The sequence below is a fragment of the Mercenaria mercenaria genome, chromosome 7 (assembly GCF_021730395.1).
Source record: "Mercenaria mercenaria strain notata chromosome 7, MADL_Memer_1, whole genome shotgun sequence".
In the NCBI taxonomy this organism is placed as follows: domain Eukaryota; kingdom Metazoa; phylum Mollusca; class Bivalvia; order Venerida; family Veneridae; genus Mercenaria; species Mercenaria mercenaria.
This window is the reverse complement of record NC_069367.1, coordinates 1,531,334-1,552,636: the sequence shown is the minus strand read 5'-3', so window position 1 is coordinate 1,552,636 and position 21,303 is coordinate 1,531,334. Positions and strand designations below refer to the sequence as shown.

The window sequence follows — 21,303 nt, the reverse complement described above, 5'->3', positions numbered from 1 at the left end:
TAATTCCATGAAGAGCGGCGTTTCGTCCCAAGATAAAGTAAAGGGTTTGCCCCAAACGAGAAAACAATGGGCAGAACTAAACAAACTGGAATTTAGAAAGGGGATCTGAGGTTATGGAGCCTGCGTATCACAGAAACTGTCAAAAGACAAAATTAAAAAGCAGGCACCATATCCAATGGGTGATTATACAATACCCAAGGCTATGAAAGCGAGAGTATTGGAACCACCCAGGCCGAAATGGTCATGTTGAGAAACTAAACAGTACCAATAACACGAGACAAAAGTCGTGCTGAACGATCTGAGAAGATCGAAATATAACAGCCCTGATTGAATGTACGGGGAGACATTTTACGGCCGCCACACGGCACAAACAACGCTGCTGTGATAATGAAATAGAGAAAAGTGGAAACTTCACAGGTCGACCAACACGACAAAAACGAAAATGTTGCGGGCTCGGTTTGATTGAGCCTGTTCATGGACGGTAGTGGAAATGCAAGCTACCGTCCACGCCCTCTAGCCCCGGGTTGAGCAGAACTCAACATTTACACATGTTAAAAGTACAAAAAGCAATTTAGACACATCCGCCATCCAACTGGCTAACAGAGTCGCTGAAATAAATAATGCATAGAGGAGCATCGGGGATCTTCCCACACCATCAAAAACTGGAAAGTCATCTTATGACCTATAGTTGTGTCAGTATGACCAAGCAAAAAGATACTAGTACCAACTTGACAGATCTGTCAAACCTACCACTTCATATTTGAAGTGTAATATACGTAGGTATAAACGTGATGAAGTTATTATATTCGAACAAAATGAAAACAAAAATGTGGATAACCACAGGTCGCCAAACACGACATAGACGTAATGTTGCAGGCTCTGTTTGATTGAGCCTCTTCGAGGACGGTGTTGGAAGTGCAAGCTACCGTCCATGCCCTCTCGTAAGTACCAGGATGCAATTTAGAGACATTACCACCTTAGGGCAGTTGGGACATCACGATCATGGCCTTTCAACTATTGACTTCAGTCTTGATAAGGTCATACAGTTGTCTTATGAAGGTACACTTCTATTGTTCTTTAGTAATTGATCTTGATCCGATGTCTACATGCAATGGGGGCCAAACTAGATGCAATGTTTACTTGCAATACGGGGCGTTGTTTACTTTTTTTATTTTCATTTTTGTTGTAGTTGTCTCAGATTTTTAGAGAAAATATGGGTAGGTGTAGTCTTCATTGATCCCACCCCAAACCATCAACTTCCAGGTCGCTTTTACACCAATGAGGAAGCAATGAGGAAACAATTTGAAACTATTTCTGAAATAGGTTGCAATATTAAAAAAAAACTTTCTTTGCTGGCATTTGACTGAATATATCCGAGACAGCTGGATGCCATAGTGTTTGTAAATTTTGGTTTTCTCCCCCTAAATAGCATTTCTTACATTGGCCAGACGGTGACGTTCAGTAATTTGAAGGTACATGAAGATCCTAGGAGCTCCTTGGAGCATTTTTTCAGACGCGTGCACTCACCTGGATAGAACCACTGACCTTCCGTAAGCCAGTTGAATGGCTTTCTTGCACAAAAAGTCACAGATGACATAAGATGAGCAATTTTATGATAGTAATTCGGAATGCTATAAAAGCGAATTATTTTGTGCAAATAAAAAAACAAGTTGTTTTATAAATTTTATTTCACAAGGTTCATTATATCAATTATGACCAGGCGAAATATGTAAAATCATATTAACATGTTATAAACAAAATCTTGATATAATTAATGATATCCTAAAGCTAGAGTAGAATGATATCAGGTCTGTAAATATAGCTTAGTTAAAAGACCACATATCAAAGTTTTTTCATTGTGTATGACACAATGGCAAACACTCGTGTACAATGAATACTGTTCAAAGCTCACTGGATATAGACTTTCGTGTGCAACAGCAAGGATGTAAATATCTATCAATTTACGTCCTTGGTAACAGTGATGACAAAATGTAAGAAAAGGTTGAAAATGGAATCTTGTTCATACGCAGAATCAAAATACGAAAGCAAGTATCAAATAATGAAATTAAAGATATATTTTGGAGTCATCAATTCAAAAATGTTTCATTCTGCAGAAATATTATAAGTTGGTGAAAACATTCCAAGAATATTAAGTAAGTATCCTAAATATTTGATACCTGCATGGATCCCACTTGAAATGAAGGCATAAATCACAACAATCAGAACCCGTATTCCAAGATCATTTGGAATACTTTTACACGTTTTATGGGGAATATACTTGATTTTCTTCTAAACGAGTGAAGGCAAAAATTCTTTATGCAAAAAACAAACATTTAGATACATATAAATATATAAAAATTGACATCAGACATTTTTACTTTTGTAATTCCATCTTAATTTTTATTTCGTAAATCAGAAATGATATATATAAATGATTTTTTCTAAAACAAAAAGATATGTAGAACAAAATATTTCAAAATGTATCTGCATTTATTTTCACAAAATATTTTCGCATTTAGTAAATAAATGAAATGTAACATCTTAAATAAAAGCACACATTATTTTGTTAAAATGGAACAAAAGTGCCAGAATGTCACAAAATACGCCCGTCTAAATATTCAGTTACGTATCGTAAAAGATGTCTTTCAAGGCCCATAATTCAAGAGAGCCTGGGGCGATTTAGTTGAAGATATCAAGCCATATAATGCCCATAAGCATTGTCACCATGTTTGTTGAAATTCGGAAGAAAACTATTCCATTTAGAGGGCAGACAAGGCTAAATTAGCAGATATCGAGTAATTCAAGGGCCATAATCCAAGAGGTACTGGAGCGAGTTGGCTGGTTTTCGAACCTGACCAAGACATTATGCCCAAAATAGTGTCAGCAAGTTTGGTAAAGATCGGATGAAAACTGCGGACAAGGCGAAATTCGTAATGTTTCAAGTAATTCAAGGGCCATTATCCAACACTATTGATACTATAATGTCGTGTAAGAATCGAAAAACAAGTTCCCAGGTGTGATTTATCGTAGAATAATCCTAGTTTTTTGTTCTTATGCGAAACAATATATCACTCAGTCCTACGGCCTTGTGATATATTCTTACGCATAAGAACTCAAAGCACGGGTTATTCTACGATAAACCACACCTTGGAACTTATTATTTCTTAATCATTCTTACTTATATCATGGACAGATGGTTGTAAATAATCAGGCATTAACAGACCTGATTGGATGTTACTGTAGAACATTTGGGAATCTGAGACTGTTAAATCATTTGATTTTATGGGTATGATATTTTGTGGGTTTGATCAAAACAAAAGTCAACTACTTCATGGAGATATAATTATATAATTTTGATGATACTGACCTCTGAACATAAATGAATGATTTTCCTCATTTTTGTTTTTTTGTTGTTTTTTTTTTTTTTTTGCTTCCATGTAGCTATGTAGCTATCTGAAACAGAAAAATTTCCATGAAAAAAAAAATATCAAGAAATATTGGTAAAACCGATTTACGTTCCCCGAAATGTGCATATCAAACAAATGTGGAATTTACTGAATTGGCACATTTAGTTTATCGGTTTTAAATCGTAATTTGAAAACACATTCAATCGGATAATGAAGAAAAATATGCGCACCTCGCCTCCATGAATGTTTTCTGAATTCGAGGCAGTGGTTGCTGAGAAATGCTCCTGAATATGATGGCGCTATAGTTAACCAAAAGGCAATAACTCGGTGAAAAATCATCAAACTGTAATGCGTTTAAAGCTTCCTATGAAGTATGGCTAAATTCCAACACCAGTTATTGCTGAGAAATATTCCGGACAAGAATTGTACTAAGATTTACTATTGTTGAATAATCAAAGACCAGTTATCAAAGACCAATAACTCTGTATGAAATCATACGACAGGGAAACATAGATAATATGCCCATCTCTTCTTGAAAATGAACCTAGAGAATATCTGAATATATAACTGTACTGTACTTAAACCTAAAAATATGGTTCCCAAATACATCTCTATCGTAACGTCTTTTTCGCCGTTTTTGAAGTAGTTGGATAGTCAGTGGAAAGTCTAATACTTTATACTGGGCTTTACTGTCTGTTGCATTGACTATTAGTTTTCTCTTCAATTTGTTCAATTCTTATCGTTCGTCTCAGGTTTTGGCTATAAAAAACACAAAAATTGATCTTTTTTCAACGCTAAGAATAAAATTACTTCAAATTCTTTTAATGTCTTGCATTAGTTACAAAATGCAGTTGTTGTTTTTTTTTTTTGGAGAAGGGAAGCTAAACTTCAGAAAACAATAACATGATATAGTGTTCTGTCACCTCCTTTTCTGATATACAGAGTACTAAATCTACCCCAATTATTGATTAAACAAAATTAAATGCCAATAACAGCACTTTCGACTATAAGATTATCTTTTACAAGGTTGTTCATTCGTAAAATAGAACTTAAAAACATGACTTATTTTGAAAATAATGTAATATAATTCTTCGATATATCAAACAAATGATGGGGTATGTAGAAGAAAAAATTGTATTTATATGAAGTAATTGAAATTTCCTTTCTTTATGCGCATCTTTCTGCGCAGCCGACACTTTCTATGGAAAATTGAAGTGAAGTCAACATGAGGAATCTTGAGTTGTATCAGTACATTCCTGACATATATCTTGCCATTTTTGTGGTTGTGTTTTGACAGCGCATTTTAATACAAAGACAGTGTTGTTTATATAATGTTATCCCCTTTCAGATCATTTAGTATTCAATTATAGAAAGAATTAAGAATTTTCATAACTTTTTTTGTAACCTCCAGCAGATACATGTAATCAATTTGGTCAGGTTCGCGCCATTTTCCGTCCGAACAGGTGTTGCATTCAAGCAGTCTTAACATAAAATTTAGCCTGGTGACCCAATCAGTTTTTTGTCATTTTTATTTTTACAATACAATTGTTTATTCACAATAAAATCAGGAAAGAAAATTCTAGAAACATTGTTTTTTTTTCAAAATTTAAAAAAAAAAGATGTTCTTTGAGTATTTTCCATTGAAAAAAAAATCACAAAAGTGAATATGAAACCAGATTTTTTTCTATTTATACGAATAATTGTAATGATATTGTATTACAAATACGACTATGATATGAATGAAGTCTGTAAAATAATAAACCTTATTGTGCTGTTGTCTTTATGCATACTTTGGTTGGTATTTATAAATAAGCAGAAAATCATGAAAATGTTGGAAAATCACTTTCAGCAACAGTTGGTATTTTCAAAACAATATTTCACAAAAACAAGCCAAAAAAAATCATTGTTTTTATTTGTTTATTGTTTCAGCACAAATTTTCAAAACATATATATGAAATTGAAAAAAAAAATCTATAAAAGAAAAAAAAACTATAGGAATTCTCTTTAACATAGTTAGTAAAACTTAAGCTTTGACCCACTCTCGGACTGATATACTTATTTTGATAATGAACAATATCGGAACATAGTTTTTACATACGGCTGGTCGTATTTAATCGTGTTATGCATAAATCTTACAAAAATAATAATAAAAATTCAATACAAAGGTTAGCACCTCTATTCGAACTATAGGTTTGAAATATGATAGATATATTACTCAATTTAACGAAGATATGTTTCTGTTCGACATGTCAGTAACCATAATACTAGTATCTATTTTTCGTTTGAAACAATAGCGTATTATTTATGCAGTGAAATTTGGTATTACTTTCAACTTGTATACTTTTTTTAATAGAGAGATTTCAAAATGAATTTAATCTAACCATTGTTTTGAAACTATTTAGTGGTTAACTAAATATAAAGAAAACAATCGATCTACATATATCATAGATTCGTTTAATCGGCTGTTTCGGAACAGTGATATTTATCTATTGCGCCACTTCGTTTTTAAGTTACACCCGTAAGAATATACATATAGTCATGATTTTTTAACAGTGGTAGAATAATTATAAACATTATGCTGATTGCATGAAGCAATGATAGATGTGTTGGATAATTATGTGAAGACATTTATGAATAAAATATAAAAAGAAATACAGTTCTCTTTTGAATAAACAGGTTTGTACATACTTTTAAAGACGATCGCTACAGTTTCGTAATTTTTTTCTCAATAATAGATTTTAATGAAATGTTCTGTATTAAAAGATCATACTAGGTCACCAGCTTTGTTTCAATCTAATTTGCCCCTAGATATGGTGCTATTTTTAACATTTTTCAAAATTTCTATACTCCTAAAATATATTTCGGTAAAGTACAATAACCAGCATAAATTTGATATCTAAGCATTTTTATAACGGAAAACAATATATCTATTTGAAACATGCTCAGAGAAATTAAAAGAAAATGATTTTGTAAAGAAAGGAATACTTGTTCAGCAGGCCCAAGGGCTATTTTTGCATATTTTTGACAATTTTAAGTTGGCACTTCTGCTATTGTATCGAGTTTCACATATAGAATTTTATCAAACTCTGCACATACCTTTGGTTATGTCTACCTAATCTAAAACAAAAAGAAAATTGATAGGTCACCATATTAAATTTCGCTTAAATCAAATTACAACGAGGTGGGGTGTAGCGGGCATTTATACAACGCAGGTTGTTACGAAATTTTCTTCCAGTGTTTCAGCAAATGACTTAGAGATATATCAAATTATGAAACGGCAGATTTCTTAATAAGCGGATTTTAACGTGTTTCTGGAGTATTTTGATGTCACAGAACGATATAAGTTTCAGCCTTTCTCCAAACGAAACCTTTAGTTTACGAATAAGAATGTACGGTATGGTTACGGTACGGGATTAGAAACAGCTGTGACTCAATGCAGAGTTGGAGCGCCGGTATAAATTACAGACTTCAATATATGAAGCAATTTGAACTAAAAGTACTTTAAATGTATATATTTTGTAACCATGGTGATACTTACCCTAACCTCTAGTCAGTATATCATACATATTATACACTAAATGCATGCAAACATGCAATAATTTGCGCATTTTGCCGTACGCTACATTAGATAATCACTTCCGGGCATGCGCAGAAGACCGCTCCAACTCTGCAATGAGCTACATCGATTAGAAACACAACCAAATTGACACGGTGTTGGGGTAAATATCAAACCGTCCGAAAAAACTATCACGAGCGCCTTTAAGCTCACCTGTGACATGATGTGCTTTTGTGATCGCATTTTGTCCGGCGTCCGTCCGTCTTCCGCCCACAATTTCTTGTGAACACGATAGAGACCACATTTTGCAATCAATCTTAAGATCAAACTCGCACACAACTTAAATGGGTATAATATCTCGATTCCTTTCGAAAACTGGCCAGATCCCATTATGCGTTCAAAAGTTATGTCCCCTTAAAGAGCCAAATTTTCCATTTTGGGCTTGTCAACATGATAGAGACCACATTCTAAAATCAACTTTAATAAAACTTGCAAACAACTTGTAAGGGCTTAATATCTCGGTTCCTTTCGAAAACTGGCCAGATCCCTTAAAGGGCCCAAATTTGCTATTCTTGGCTTGTGAAACACGATAGATACAACATTTTGCAATCAACTTTAATCAAACCTGCGCATAACTTGTATTAGCATAACATTTTGATTCCTTTCGAAAACAATAGTTATTGAAAACCCGCCAGATATAAGCATGGATTCCAGAGTTATGGCCCCTTAACGGGCCAAAATTTGCTGTTCTTGGATTCTTAGCATAACATCTTGATTCCTTTCGAAAACTGGCTAAATCCAATCATGGATTCCATAGTTATGGCCCTTTAACGGGCCAAAATTTACTATTCTTGGCTTGTGAACACGATAGATACAACATTTTGCAATCAACTTTAATAACTGGCACACAACTTGTGTTGACATAATATCTCGGTTCCTTTCGAAACTGGCCAGATCCCATCATGGGTTACATAGTAATTGTAGTTATCGTGGCAATTTTGGTTTGTGAACACGATAGAGACCACATTTTTCATTTTGCAATCAACTTTAATCAAACCTGTGCACAACTTGTATTAGCATAACATCTTGGTTCCTTTCGAAAACCCGCCAAATATAAGCATAGATTCCAGAGTTATGGCCCCTTAACGGGCCAAAATTTGCTGTTTTTGGCTTGTGAACACGATAGATACCACATTTTGCAATCAACTTTAATCAAACTTGCACACAACTTGTGTTGGCATAAGAGCTCGGTTCCTTTCGAAAACTGGCCAGATCCCGTTATGCCAATTTTGGTTTGTAAACACGATAGAGACCACATTTTGCAATTAACTTTAATCAAACCTGCGCACAACTTGTATTAGCATAACATCCTGGTTCCTTTAGAAAACTGGTTCCAGAGGTATGGCCCTTTAAAGGGCCAAAATATGCTATTTTGGCTTTAGCAGCCATATAGAGACTTCCTTTACGGTTTGATTTGATATAAACTTGCACAATATCTTCAACAACAAAAAATCTTAGATTTCATGATGAATTTGTCAGATCCAATCATAGGTTCCAGAGTAACGGCCCTTGACCGACCCCTGAAAGAGCCAAAATTTGGTTATTTTCACCTTGTGAACCCGACAGAAGTTCCATTTTATATTTGATTTTAACCACACTTACAAACAACTTAAGTCACATTAAGATATCGGTTCTTTTCGAAAATTGGCTGGATTTCATCGTGGGTTCTAGAGTAACTGTCCATGAAAGCGGCAAAAGTTTCTATTTTTGGCTCTTTCATCCATATAGAGGTTTTATTTATGCTTTGATTTGATACAAACTAGCACAGACTGATTACCTTGATGATCTCTAGGCCTGGACTGAAACCGGGTCATATCGGGACAAATACTAGGTCATTCGGTCAAATCAAAGGAAAAACTTGTTAACAACATAGAGGCCACATTTATGACCGATCTTTATGAAACTCAGAGTGTTTAACTTGATGATTTCTAAGCCAAGTTTGAAACTGGGCCATATGGGTCTGAAACTCGGTCATAAGATCAAATCAAAGGAAAAGCTTAAAGGCAAAGAAAATCTCCTATATAAGTGACCCCCCCCCCCCCCCCCCCCACCAAATACCAGACTTTTTAATCCCCAATATACAAGATCCTGTCTGGTCCAGTCTGATAAGGGTCCATAAAACCCCTGTAGACTTGACATGTAGCCTAATTATTGTCAGAGAATCATAAATTTTATTGCCTACAGGTAAATTGGTTATTTCCTGTGTTTTGCATTTTATTCATTGAAATGCTGTTGTTTTTTTAGTCTTTTTTCAGCATGTACACAAACTTATTTTAATTGATAAGATACTAATTTTGATTGCTCAGTCACGTTGAGTAATGTCCTGGCCAATTAAATTATAACTCTTATAGCAAAGCATTTCTCACTATAAAATAATTATTCAAAACTTAATAAGAGAAATTACAAGTTTGTTTATTCAATGATTATGATCTTTTTATCAAAAGTAACAAAATAAAAACGAAAAAAAAAGATAATTGCTGGATTTCATTAGAAATTAAAGAAGCGTTCAGTTGCATTTTTAATAGATAAAGAAGGTATATAGACAGAAGGATGTTATATATTAAAAATGCTTAATTCGTCTTGTGTTGTCTAAATAATGTTAACTTTCTTTTATGTATAATAAAATCCAGCAATAAAGATATATCATTGTTCAAAATACACAATAATTTATTACTTCTAAAAGCTATGTGCCTGAATGCATTTTTTATGTTTTTGATAATTTATAAAAAAACAGCAATTATGAGATGTAATTGTTAAAAAACTTACTATATTTAAAAATATGATAAAACACTGTTGTACCTTATCACTTTGTTTATTTAGCCCTAATTCAATCAAGCTTTCTAAACTCGTTATAAAGGTGAGAACTGATTTGCTATAAAGGTGAGAAATATCACCTGCAATTTGTTTACTGCACAGTAGCTATACAGTAGCTTATTATGATAAACAGAAGCAAGTCTACCAATGGTCCTGACTTGTGTATTGGCCCTTATCGCCAATACGCAGACCTTATCATCTCCATAGGCCACATACCAGGCATACCAGAATCAGTGTCTTTAACACTCTTCAGGCCACATTTATGACCCTATCTTCATGAAACTTAGTCAGAATGTTTATCTTGGTGATTCCAAGGCAAAGTCTGAAACTGCGTCATATGGGGTCAAACACTAGGTCACCCAGTCATATCAAAGGAAAAGCTTGTTAATATTCTTGTTCATTTGATGTGCATGAAACTTGGTCAGAATGTTTGTCTTTATGAAATATTGAATGAATTTTTATCAGGGTCATGTTGGGTCAAAAACTAGGTCACCCAGTCATATCAAAGGAAAGGCTTCTTAACACTCTTGTTCAGTTAGTGTCGTGAAACTTGGTCAGAATGTTTGTCTGCATGAAATATTGAATGAATTTTATCTGGGTCATGTGGGGTCAAAACATATGTCACCAGGTCAAATCAAAGAATAAGCATGTTTACATCCATGGGGGAGCATTTTTGATTCTATCTTCATAAACTTTGGTCAGGATGTTTGTTATCATAAACTCTTGGACGATTTCAAATCTGGGTCACATGGGGTCAAAAACTAGGCCACTAGGTTAAGTCATAAGTTAAGCTTGTATAAACTCTAGAGGCCACTTCTTTGCTCCAATCTTCCAGGAACTTTATCAGAATAATTGTTTTCATGAAATTTGGACAAGTTTGAATTTGGGTCATTTGGGATAAAAAGCAAGGTAACTAGGTCAAATCAAAGAAAATGCTTTTTACACTTAAGAGGCCATGTTTGTTTTTTTTGTCCAATCTGAATGACAATTTGTCAGAATATTTGTCTCCATGAAATCACTGGTTAAAAACGTTTACACTGTTATGGTGTATTACACAGGTGAGAGACCAAAGACCATCTTGGCCCTCTTGTTGTAGATTAGTTTTGTTTTTATCGAACGAATGTTCAGTTGAATAACACATATTAAGCAACTATTTGTTTCCTATTTTCTGATCCTTTTTCTAACGTGGCATAATGGTGACACGCGAACTTTTTTTGTAAGAAAAACAATCGCGAAACCAAATAAAGTTTAGGGAAAAATGAAACATAGAAAAATGACAAAGTCGTTCTCTTTTCGCATATTTCTTAATGTACAATAAAATATCATGTCTATACTACACTACTAAAGTCTGGATGCGCATTTGTGTCAGGTGGGTGTTATTTATCATTAAAGTCATTAAATCAGCTCTAAACAAAATTCGTTTAAGAAGTTTAAGAGAAGTAGCTGTAACAAGCACTTTCATTAACATTTCAGCCATTTGACATGCGGGAGAACATAAAAATTTTAAAAAAATTGTCAACTTTCGCTTTCGGACAAGTCACTGATATCATATAGCGAATGGGTTGTTTTGTTTTGTGTGTTTTTATTATTATTATTTTGTTTTAAAATATATTATAGCATACATGTACTAGTTCTATCTCTACTGTACATTAATAATTTCAATGTGAATATGCGTACTACTTGTTTAAAATTGTATTCTAATTATTTCATTAAAATAACTCATTGAACATTGTAAGGCTAATAGGCGGATACTCCCCGACCCCTATTATGCCAATGACGGGGAAAATAAATGGGATTACCCATATGGGGCCTGGAAAAAAGAAGAAAAAAAGAAGGAAAAACAGAAAGAGAAAAAAAAGAAAGAGAAGAGAAAAAGAAAAAAAAAGAAAAAAAAAGAAATTGAGGATGAGAAGGCACGGTACAGAATTGTAATTTTGAGTAATTCGAAATTTCGAAGTTGTTAGCTTAACTTTGGAGATAGTATATCAAACGTTCTCGTTAATAGATAGCATTCACCTGGCACTAATGTCATATTTGAGAATTAAAAAAATCAAGCAACTTCTATTAGAATATCATTTCTATTTCAGAACTAATTTTAACTTACATATTAAATATTTTAGAAGATGAATGTACAAACTGAATATTACATACGGCTTCTGCTGATCCTCGTTCAAGGAGGCATGCTGGTTTGTAAAGGTATCATTGATAGAGAACTTGCAGGCATTGCACTTGATGTCATCCTGAAAACTCATGAAAAAACACTGAAGAAGAAGCTTATAAAGTCCCAGTATATCGTACTGTTTCCTAAGAGTGGTACCCCGGATGTTGAGGACCTTGACCTTTCTCTGCTGACAGTTGTTCTACAAGATGTGACGAATCTTTCTACCGCCGACATACAGTACATTAAAGTTATAAAAGAAACAAGAAACACTTTGGCGCATAATTCCACCGCTTCAGTTGAACTCGCTGATTACACCACCTTGAAAACCGATCTGGAAGACGCATTGACAAAATTGTGCCTAGGTCTTGACGTGAATCTACAGACTGAATGCTCAAAATTGATACAGAAGTTCACAGGCGAACCACTTGATGAGGCAGCTGCTCTTAAGTATGTGAAGGAGCTGAGGAATGAAGACGAGCTGTTACAAGATTTTGAAGGAATGTTGGAAAAACAGTCTGAAGATATTGTGCAAGAAGTAAAAGCATCAGAGAACCGATTACAAGAATCCATATCAGGTAAAAAGATGCTTTGTTATATATATTAAAAATAGTGATCATAGTATTTAAAGGTTGTAGTTTTGCTGTAGTATATACTTTAAGTTAAAAAGAGAGGTATTTCTTTTATATAATAGTACTAAAAACAAATCCATGCAAACAAGATAGAATATATGTTTTAAGCATTTCACTTAAGAGAAAAAAATGTTTCATAGCATGTGAAGTTCCGCACCTGGTATTCTGTACGGGATTTAACTCAGCCAACTTGGAGTTATGGTCTTTCACTCGACAATTCTTCTGGCAGTACATCTAAATCGACCCATATATAAATGACCTTGACCCTCATATGACCTTCAGCTCCAAACTTAGAAACTTAATAATTTTAAAAGAATTTTAAGGTCCTACAGCCAACATAAACGCCATAATTTACTTCATTCTCACACTCAACAATCTACAAAGTGACGTATATATAAATGACATTGACATTCATATGATCTTTACCTTAAACTTAAAACATGTAAAATCCAAGTTTCTTTGATCATACATCCAGGGGCGTGATTTTGTGTTCTAAAATAACAGCTTCTTACTTTATATAAGAAGTGGATAAAATAGGGGAGCACTATTTGGTGGCGCCTGTATAACGCCAAATACTATGTCCAGATAACTCCAATATTGCTATGTTTAATAGAAATAAACTGATTTTGCTGCCCGAAGGGGAAGCATATATAGTCGCCGCTTCGTCCGTCCGTCCGTCCCGTATTTCTTGTCCGGAGTATTCCTCAGCAACCACTTGTTGGAATGTAGCGAAACTTCATAGGAAGCTTTGCTATCAAGAGATGCGCGTGTTATCTTTGTGATCCGGTCGTATGATTTTCACGGAGTTGTTGCCCTTTGATTATGTAACAGTAGTATACTATAGTACAATTCTTTTCCGGAGTACTTCTCAGCTACCTCTGATTGGAATTTAGCCATACTTCTTCGTGTTCCGGGTGTATGATTTTTCACCGATTTATTGCCCTTTGATTATTCAACATTTGTAAACTAAAGCTCTAACAAAGTCAGGATTTTTTCTCAGCAACCACTGAATTTAGCAAAAATATCATAGGACTTCACTCGCAAGAGAAGGTGCGCATATTTTCTACATTACCCGTTGGAGGTTTCAATAATATATTAAATTATATGTGTCCAGTCAGTAAATTCAGCTTTAAAAATTTGTTCTTTTAATATGCAAATTTCGGGGAGCTTCCATCAGTTCTTGTTTCATATTAAAATATTTCTTTCACAGAAGTTGAGCAGAGATTAATGGGGGAATTCCAGAAACTACACGCTGGTAAATATATACCTTTTCATTGGAAAAGTTTATTTCAAGAATAAAGTGTCCATACTGATAGATGTATGATATTGTACATTCTATATATTATTGTCATATGATATTTGTACAATAATCTTTTACTACTGTGTTTGCTTAATAAATCATTGCAAATAAACTATATCTCAAGTTTTTAAAGGTATTTTTAAAATGAAAGAACTAAAACACATGGGTTTGTATTTTATTAGGATACACATACGATTTTTCACATTCTACATTTCCCGATACATTGCCCAAATGTGAGGTTTGTTCCAACAAAGGCAACACTGCAACATTCTATTGTGAAGCCTGCTGTAAGTTTATGTGCACTGAATGTAACCAACGTATCCATACTGTTGAGAAGACGCACAGCCGGCAAAGAATAGAAAAAGGCATGCCATTTAAGCTAGACATGAAGGGTTATGATAAGTGTAATGTACATAAAAAGAACATTACACATATCTGCAAATCTGACAATAAACTTTGCTGTGAGGTGTGTGTAAAGGAGAAACATGAACACTGCAGTACAATTTATTCCATTTCTGAAGCAACATGCGAGTCTAAACACAACCCAACAATGGAAATACCTCGACTACAAAACGAAGCACGCCTGCTTCTTGCATGGTTGTCTTCCATTGAAAGAGATGTAAACAAGAATGTAAAAAGTATTCCTGCAAGGTTAGATGAATATAGAAATGCGTTATTGAAGCAATTTGATTCTGAAGCACAGAAAATAAAAGAAAAAGCTAATGAAATGAAAAATAATACATTGAAAGAAATACAGAAAAATCGCAAACACTGTTTGCATGTCATTGAGAAATCTGAACAAGCCAAACTGTCATTGATTAATATGACTAAATGTGGCACAGCCTCACAAAAACTTATTTCTCAGTATCAGATAGAGGCATTTAGAACCAAATTGCAGTCTCTAACAGATATCTATATTGTGTCTCTACATCTTGAACATTTGAACTTACCAGAACAAATTGCACTACTATCGGTACATATGGAGGCACCAGACAGCAGGCCAGTACAGTTGTTCATGGATAGTGTACTGGAACTGAAGCAGAATAAAAGCGAGAAGCAACCGTTGCTAACAGGTATGGATTTTCTGCCGGATGGTAGACTGGCTGCCGTGGATAATTTCAACAAAAAATGCTTGATTTACAATAAGAAGCTTGAGAAAGTAGGATCATATCAGTTATCGTATACACCACAGAGTATTGTTGTTGTATCTGAGGAGGAAGTGGCGATAACAAATGAGGGATATTACAAGATATACTTTCTACGTGTCAGTAAATTAAATGAAATAACTTTAATCAGGACATGTAAAGTAACGACAGAGTATGACTCTGTGTGTCTGAAGGATGATAAGAATTTTGTTGTTGGAACAATTGATGATACTAGACCTTTTCGTATTGTATCTATATTAGGAGAAGAGAAAGATTTCAGTATCGACTTTCATAACAAAAAGTACTCTATTGGTACCAGCGCATGTACATATATAAGAAACAGTAACAAAATTGTTCTCACGGATAGGGATGATCACACTGTCTTTATATACGACGCTACGACCAACACCAGAGTCGATGTCAAGGACCAACAAATCAGAGAACCAAGAAATGTCGCAGTAGGACCTTTAGATTGTATCTTTGTTTGTTGTAAAGGAACAGACAGCATTGTACAGATTTCTCCATCAGGAAAAATTGTAGCATCTCATAAGATAGATATAAGGTTTCCTTACAGTATTTGTTTTTCAAAGGACAAAACAAGACTTGCCATTTCTAACAGTTCTAAGAAAGGGGTAAAACTGCAACTCTTCAAAGTAGTGATATGATATTATGTAAATACACTAGCATCTCCAACAGACGAAGTTTGAATGTTGGCAACAGCAATATCAGAAACACAGATTTTACAAATCATAATTGAGTGTTAAATATTGAAAGAATAAATTTATTATTTTTGACTGTTGTTCTATAAAAAATAATAAGTTTATAGAAATTAGATAAAAACATACCGACTGATACCAAAATCATAAATATGTTTCCCTAAGAAACAGACAATCACACAAGTTACACGCTATTCTTAAACATTCACAGTTATCTACAAAAAACTGAAACGACGCCCAGTTCTAAAAGGGGAGTAAACAAGGGAAGAAGCGAGTACGAACATTGTTGGGGGCAGCGCATTTAGCGTTGGTAACTGATACAGCAAAACATTCTAGGTTTCAGATTGCATCTTTTATGCTACAAGAAGATGTTTTTATGAAAGAAACAAGACGCAGATACCAGATGTCAATCTGCGCAGAAATACATATACTTCCCTGGGAAAGCATTTAAAAAAATAAAAATTGGGTATTAAAAGCATGTGAATTGCCTTGTTTGCACACGATTTTTCTCCCGTTCATACATAGGCGGATCCAGTGAAAAAAAGTAGTTTTTATGAAAGAATGCAAATTAATGCATTAAATTATACATTTAAAACTTTGGACAACTCCAAAGTACTAATTTAAAATAGCCATTAAAGTATGACATAATTAGTTTTGTTAACCAATCTATTCTTATATTTTCAAACCTTTTTATCAATAACAGTATACAACATATAGTGATGTTAGAGACCGTAAGGCAGTTATACATAAACGATATCAATCACTGGAGACATACACAGATGCAAAATACTGCAGAATAGGAGAGATCGCCGTGACGTTACGCATGAACACCTGTTTATCTGGTTTAAATGTTGTGTTTCTTATGGTGCTGTTGGATCATTTCAAGTATTTCATACATATTAATCACTAGTTGGTAGAGTTGATTCATAAAAAAGATAAATGTAATAAAGTGGTATGTGTTGCTGCTATGAAATAAACCTGTTTTGTCAAATTGTAGCATGTTGTATAATAACAATATTTTATGGTTTATTGTCAAAAGCATATAACGTACAGTCACCTATGCCCTCACTCTCAGACGAAGATCATGAAGACCACAGTGCGTCCTGAAAATGTGTACTTCTTAAGTTCATACTGCGCCCTTGCAATATCCTTGCCAGGTTCTCACTGCGTCTAACACGTTTCCAATAATCTTTATTACCACGCGCATCTCCACGTCCAATGCGTTCTTACTACATTCTCAGTACGACCAGTCAGATTGAACCTCTCGCTCGCTTACCATGTGCTTATCACGTTCTCGTTGCGTCGTTCCTTTTGCAAGTTATATTGTGTCTGTATCTACACTCAACAGCAATCAAATACAATATACAACAAGGCCCCCGGAGAAATCAGAGCAGTCTTATAGAGAGGCCGTGGTGGAAAAAAGCAAAAGCAGCGTGAATGGTATACGAAGGTCCAGAAATCTACTATATGCTGCCAGTGCTTTTGAGTCCGTGATCTTGCGGTAATTCCTTATGATCTACGTTCATACCCATTGCTGGTTGAAAATGAAGTGATGGGGAATTGGATCCAGTATCCATACTCAGTTCTCAGAATCTGAAACAGACATGGTGAGAACCTGCTGCAAACGTGATATAGACATGTTAAGCACCAAAAGAACGTATTGATATCCAAAAACGTATTCTACAATGTGGCACGAACGTAGCAGTGTGCATTCCTACATCGTCTGTTACACCTCTTGAACATACTAAAACAGGTTGACCATCAGGTCGGGCGCATATGGGGTTAGGTGTTCTATCACTTTCTTAAGATCCAAGTCAAGATAAATAAGGCTGACCAGAGGTATCTTTGAAAACCTGGAACGTGCATCAAGTATCAGTCTCGTACCAATAGCTCCTCAAGTGCATGTGCAAACTAGATAGAGGCTGTCGAGGAAGATGTAATTTGTCAGAAGTGCTGAAATGCTCTGTACTGCCTTATGCAAGTTAATTAAAGTTGTCTACCATCTCGTGCTTGTGTGAACTGACATGTGTATCTTACATGAACCTTATTTCAGATTTCAGCTCACTGAGCTGAGTAATCTATTTCACAGAATAGTTACTGTTTGTCCGTGAAAACAACTTTAATATTTTCAGTCTTATTCTTCTTTGTTACAAAGTTAGCATTACATAATCAATGATTATGTGATCGATATATTATGCAGACATTGTGACAACGGGTGCATAATTAGGAACGTTGTTTCATTTGGTCCTACTAGCCCGAAGCTATAATATATTCTTGCATTTCTAAGTCCCAAACCGAAAGGGGTTGTTGTTGTATTTTGTGTCATAGAAAATACAATGTTATATAGAAACTAACATAACAGACTTTCTCATTCTCCATATTACCTACTATCTATACACAAGGTTTCATGAAGAAGTCTTTAGAAATTGTACTTTTGAAGTTATTGAAGAATCCACCATTTCCGAATGAAGGACGGACTTACAGACGCTCGAAATGATATACAAAGGAGAAACTAAGATAACAAGCATTTCTCAATTTTTCCTCTTATCTATGTACAATTTCTCAAGAAACAATCTCTCTTAGTTTTTAAGAAATGCAGGATGGAACTTTTTGTCACATTCGTTGACTATTTGTTGCCAATTTAAATGACGTTGGCATTCTCACAATTGCCATCTACCCATGTACCACGTATAATAAAAAATCTGTTCTAGTTTTAAAGTTATTACACTATCCATGCATACGGGGGGCAACCCATAAGCCCCCTCTGGCTAAACATTGTTGGCAGAATAGCAACTATGTTTTAATATGCTGCCTTGGAGGGAATACAAGTAAAATATGATAAATTACTTAAAGGAAAACAAAAAAAATCCCTTTAAAATATATAAAATGTGTTTTATGCTTTAATAAAATGCTGTGCCAATGTTGGTGCTTTTCCCATTTTCTGAATTATTTTGGCATTTCCTGTTACGAACTGATCGGACTATAATGGTCCTCTAAAAATATTTTAAATGTGCCTCCGAGGTGAAAAGAGGCCCCGCCAAAGGGACCACAAGTTTTCAAAAGAATTATATAGGAAAAACTAACTAGACCTAGGACTTTGATATTTAGTATGTAGCATTACATTGTGGTCCTCTACCAGAATTGCTCAAATTGTGCCTCTTGGATGAAAAGAGACCCTTCCCTAGGGGGAGGTGGGGTCGCAAGTTTTACACAGACTTGTATAGTAAACAACTTTAAAAATCTTCTTGCTTCTGGCATAGGCTTTTGATATTTGATATGTTGCATTGTCTTGTGGTCCTCTACCAAAGTTGTTCAAATTATACCTCTGGAATGAAAAGAGGCCCTGCCCTGGGGTCCCAGATTTAACATAATTTTATATAGGTAAAAATAAAAATCTTCTTGTCTGAAAGATCAAGGCTTAGGCCTTGGATATTAAGTGTGTAGCGTTGCCTAATGGATCTATAACAACACTTGTTATATGAGTTATAAAAGAGCAAAGACTTCAAAACTTATCAGATCATATTTCCTAGACTGTTTAATTATAATTACCTGATGACCCCAAGCGATTAATTAAGGGTCACTTGACTGTGACCATGACCTACTGACATATTTTCTTGATTTTTAAGGTACATCCTTGAAATTTAGATGACATGTTCAGTTTTACACACCAATCTTACAACTGACTTTCAGTGACCATGAATATATGACCTTCTGACATACTTTCTAATATTTTAGCATTAGTTTGTCGTTTTAAACGAGCTCATATTGCTCAGGTGAGCGAATCAGTGTCATCATGACCCTCCTGATAACGAAGTCTAGATTTAAGTATGTTTTTCTTTTATTTTGCATAAACTATATATAGTGTTTTGTTATGGACTTTGCATAAATTGTATATCGTTTAGCTTAATAAAAAAACTAATAAAATGATCAAATCAGTTAAAGGTGTTTCATTCCATGTATAAAACCTTTTTTTCATCCCTACCCCTAGAACAAAGTTTGCAATGGCGTGGGGTGAGAGGTCCATAGTGTTGCACTTGTCTGTGCATCCGTTCGCCCGTCCGAAAGTTATGTCGAGCATAACTCAAACAATATTTGACCCAGGGTAATCTCATTTAGCATGAGAAGCTGTGTACCTTATATTTCAACTGGGATTTCACACATCCAGATCGGAGTTATGACCCTTGACTTAGGTAGAAATATGCATAAAAAGGACCATAAAGTTTGTGTCGAATGTATCTCAAAAAGTCTTTGACAGAGTTATACTATATTATAGGAATATTATTCACTGTGTGGAGTTGTGCACCTAGGGTTGGTTTTATTTTAGATTTCACTCGATGAGACCAGAGTTATGCATGACAGACGGTTTTCACGAATCTTGCAACTTATTTGACCTAGGATCATGAAACATGATAGGAAAATTTATTCAGCATGTGAAGTTGTGCACCTAGGCTTTTGGTTTGATTTAACGTCGGACAGACCAGAGTAATGTCCCTTGATTTAGTCAAATATTATTAAAGGGCTACCTCTTCAAATAATATATGTATTTTCATAGATTTTTTAGGGTTAATGAAACACAGTAACGATAGGGATGCTACGTATCGCAATCAAATCATGAAAACATGTACGTTGACAGAATTGGTCATCATAGAGAAATACATCTTATATAAACATCTTATGATTTTTCACACATTACTAAAACGATTTGAACTTTCTATCAGTGAATCACAAACATAAAATAGGAGAAAATATGTGAAATAAGAAATGCCACAATGTGACAAATTTTCAGAGCAAATTGATTTTTGACTACTTCCTCAGTTAGCAACTGTTAGGACATTTGAAACCTGTTAAATGTATTTTCTTCTGTTTATAAATAGTTCCTCACACGACCCTTAAAATTAGTAAATGTATGTATTATGCACCATTATATTCAATAATACTGAAAATGAATTCCGTATTGTACTCTAAATATTGTACAGAGTGCATGTTGGTGAATAACTTTCATTACTGAATAATATTCCTGATCTGACCTCGCACACAAAAACTCCACTCAATCTATTTTAGCATCAATAAACCTGTTCATTGGTCAAACGCAAATCAACAAACAAAAGCATGGAGATATATAATGATAATATTATAACAGTATTTCTTACACTTAAACGTAAATGTATGCCAATGCTAATGAAATTTTTTACTTGTACCCGTCCGCGTTTTTATGTTAGTGCATAAAGAGGTCTCCTAGGACGAGTGGATAAGGTCGCTGACTTTGATAGCACTTGTCACTCACCGTTGTGTGTTCAAACGTTAAATTAATCATATGAGGAAGCTATCCAGCTGGCTCACGGAAGGCATGTCTGCTTATCCCTGGTCGTATAATGCACGGATAGGCACCAAGTGTCTTCCCCTGCCACTAAAGCTTGGATGGTGCTCTATGGCCTATAATTGTGTCGGGAGACGTTAAGTCAAACATAAATCCTTTTCAGTGCTTTTACATACATTCATCCGCCTATAGATAAAT

General features: G+C 34.6%; 1 protein-coding gene across 1 annotated transcript; it reads left to right on the top strand.

The window, feature by feature from the left end:
- Nucleotides 1–5,922: 5,922 nt before the first annotated feature.
- On the top strand, nucleotides 5,923–19,658 carry LOC128558382 (uncharacterized). The gene is made up of 4 exons (XM_053547357.1): nucleotides 5,923–6,083; nucleotides 11,958–12,573; nucleotides 13,838–13,882; nucleotides 14,110–19,658. The coding sequence occupies exons 2-4, from the start codon at nucleotides 11,961–11,963 to the stop codon at nucleotides 15,735–15,737; spliced, it is 2,286 nt and encodes a 761-aa protein (XP_053403332.1). The 5' UTR covers nucleotides 5,923–6,083; nucleotides 11,958–11,960; the 3' UTR covers nucleotides 15,738–19,658.
- The last annotated feature ends 1,645 nt before the right edge of the window (nucleotides 19,659–21,303 follow it).

What these genes read in the sequence shown, in the direction of transcription:
- LOC128558382 (XM_053547357.1), top strand. Translation starts at nt 11,961, where the DNA reads ATGAATGTACAAACTGAATATTACATACGGCTTCTGCTGATCCTCGTT. An exon ending in ATTACAAGAATCCATATCAG is followed by an intron (nt 12,574 to 13,837) that starts GTAAAAAGATGC and finishes TTTCTTTCACAG; the next exon opens with AAGTTGAGCAGAGATTAATG. An exon ending in ATTCCAGAAACTACACGCTG is followed by an intron (nt 13,883 to 14,109) that starts GTAAATATATAC and finishes GTATTTTATTAG; the next exon opens with GATACACATACGATTTTTCA.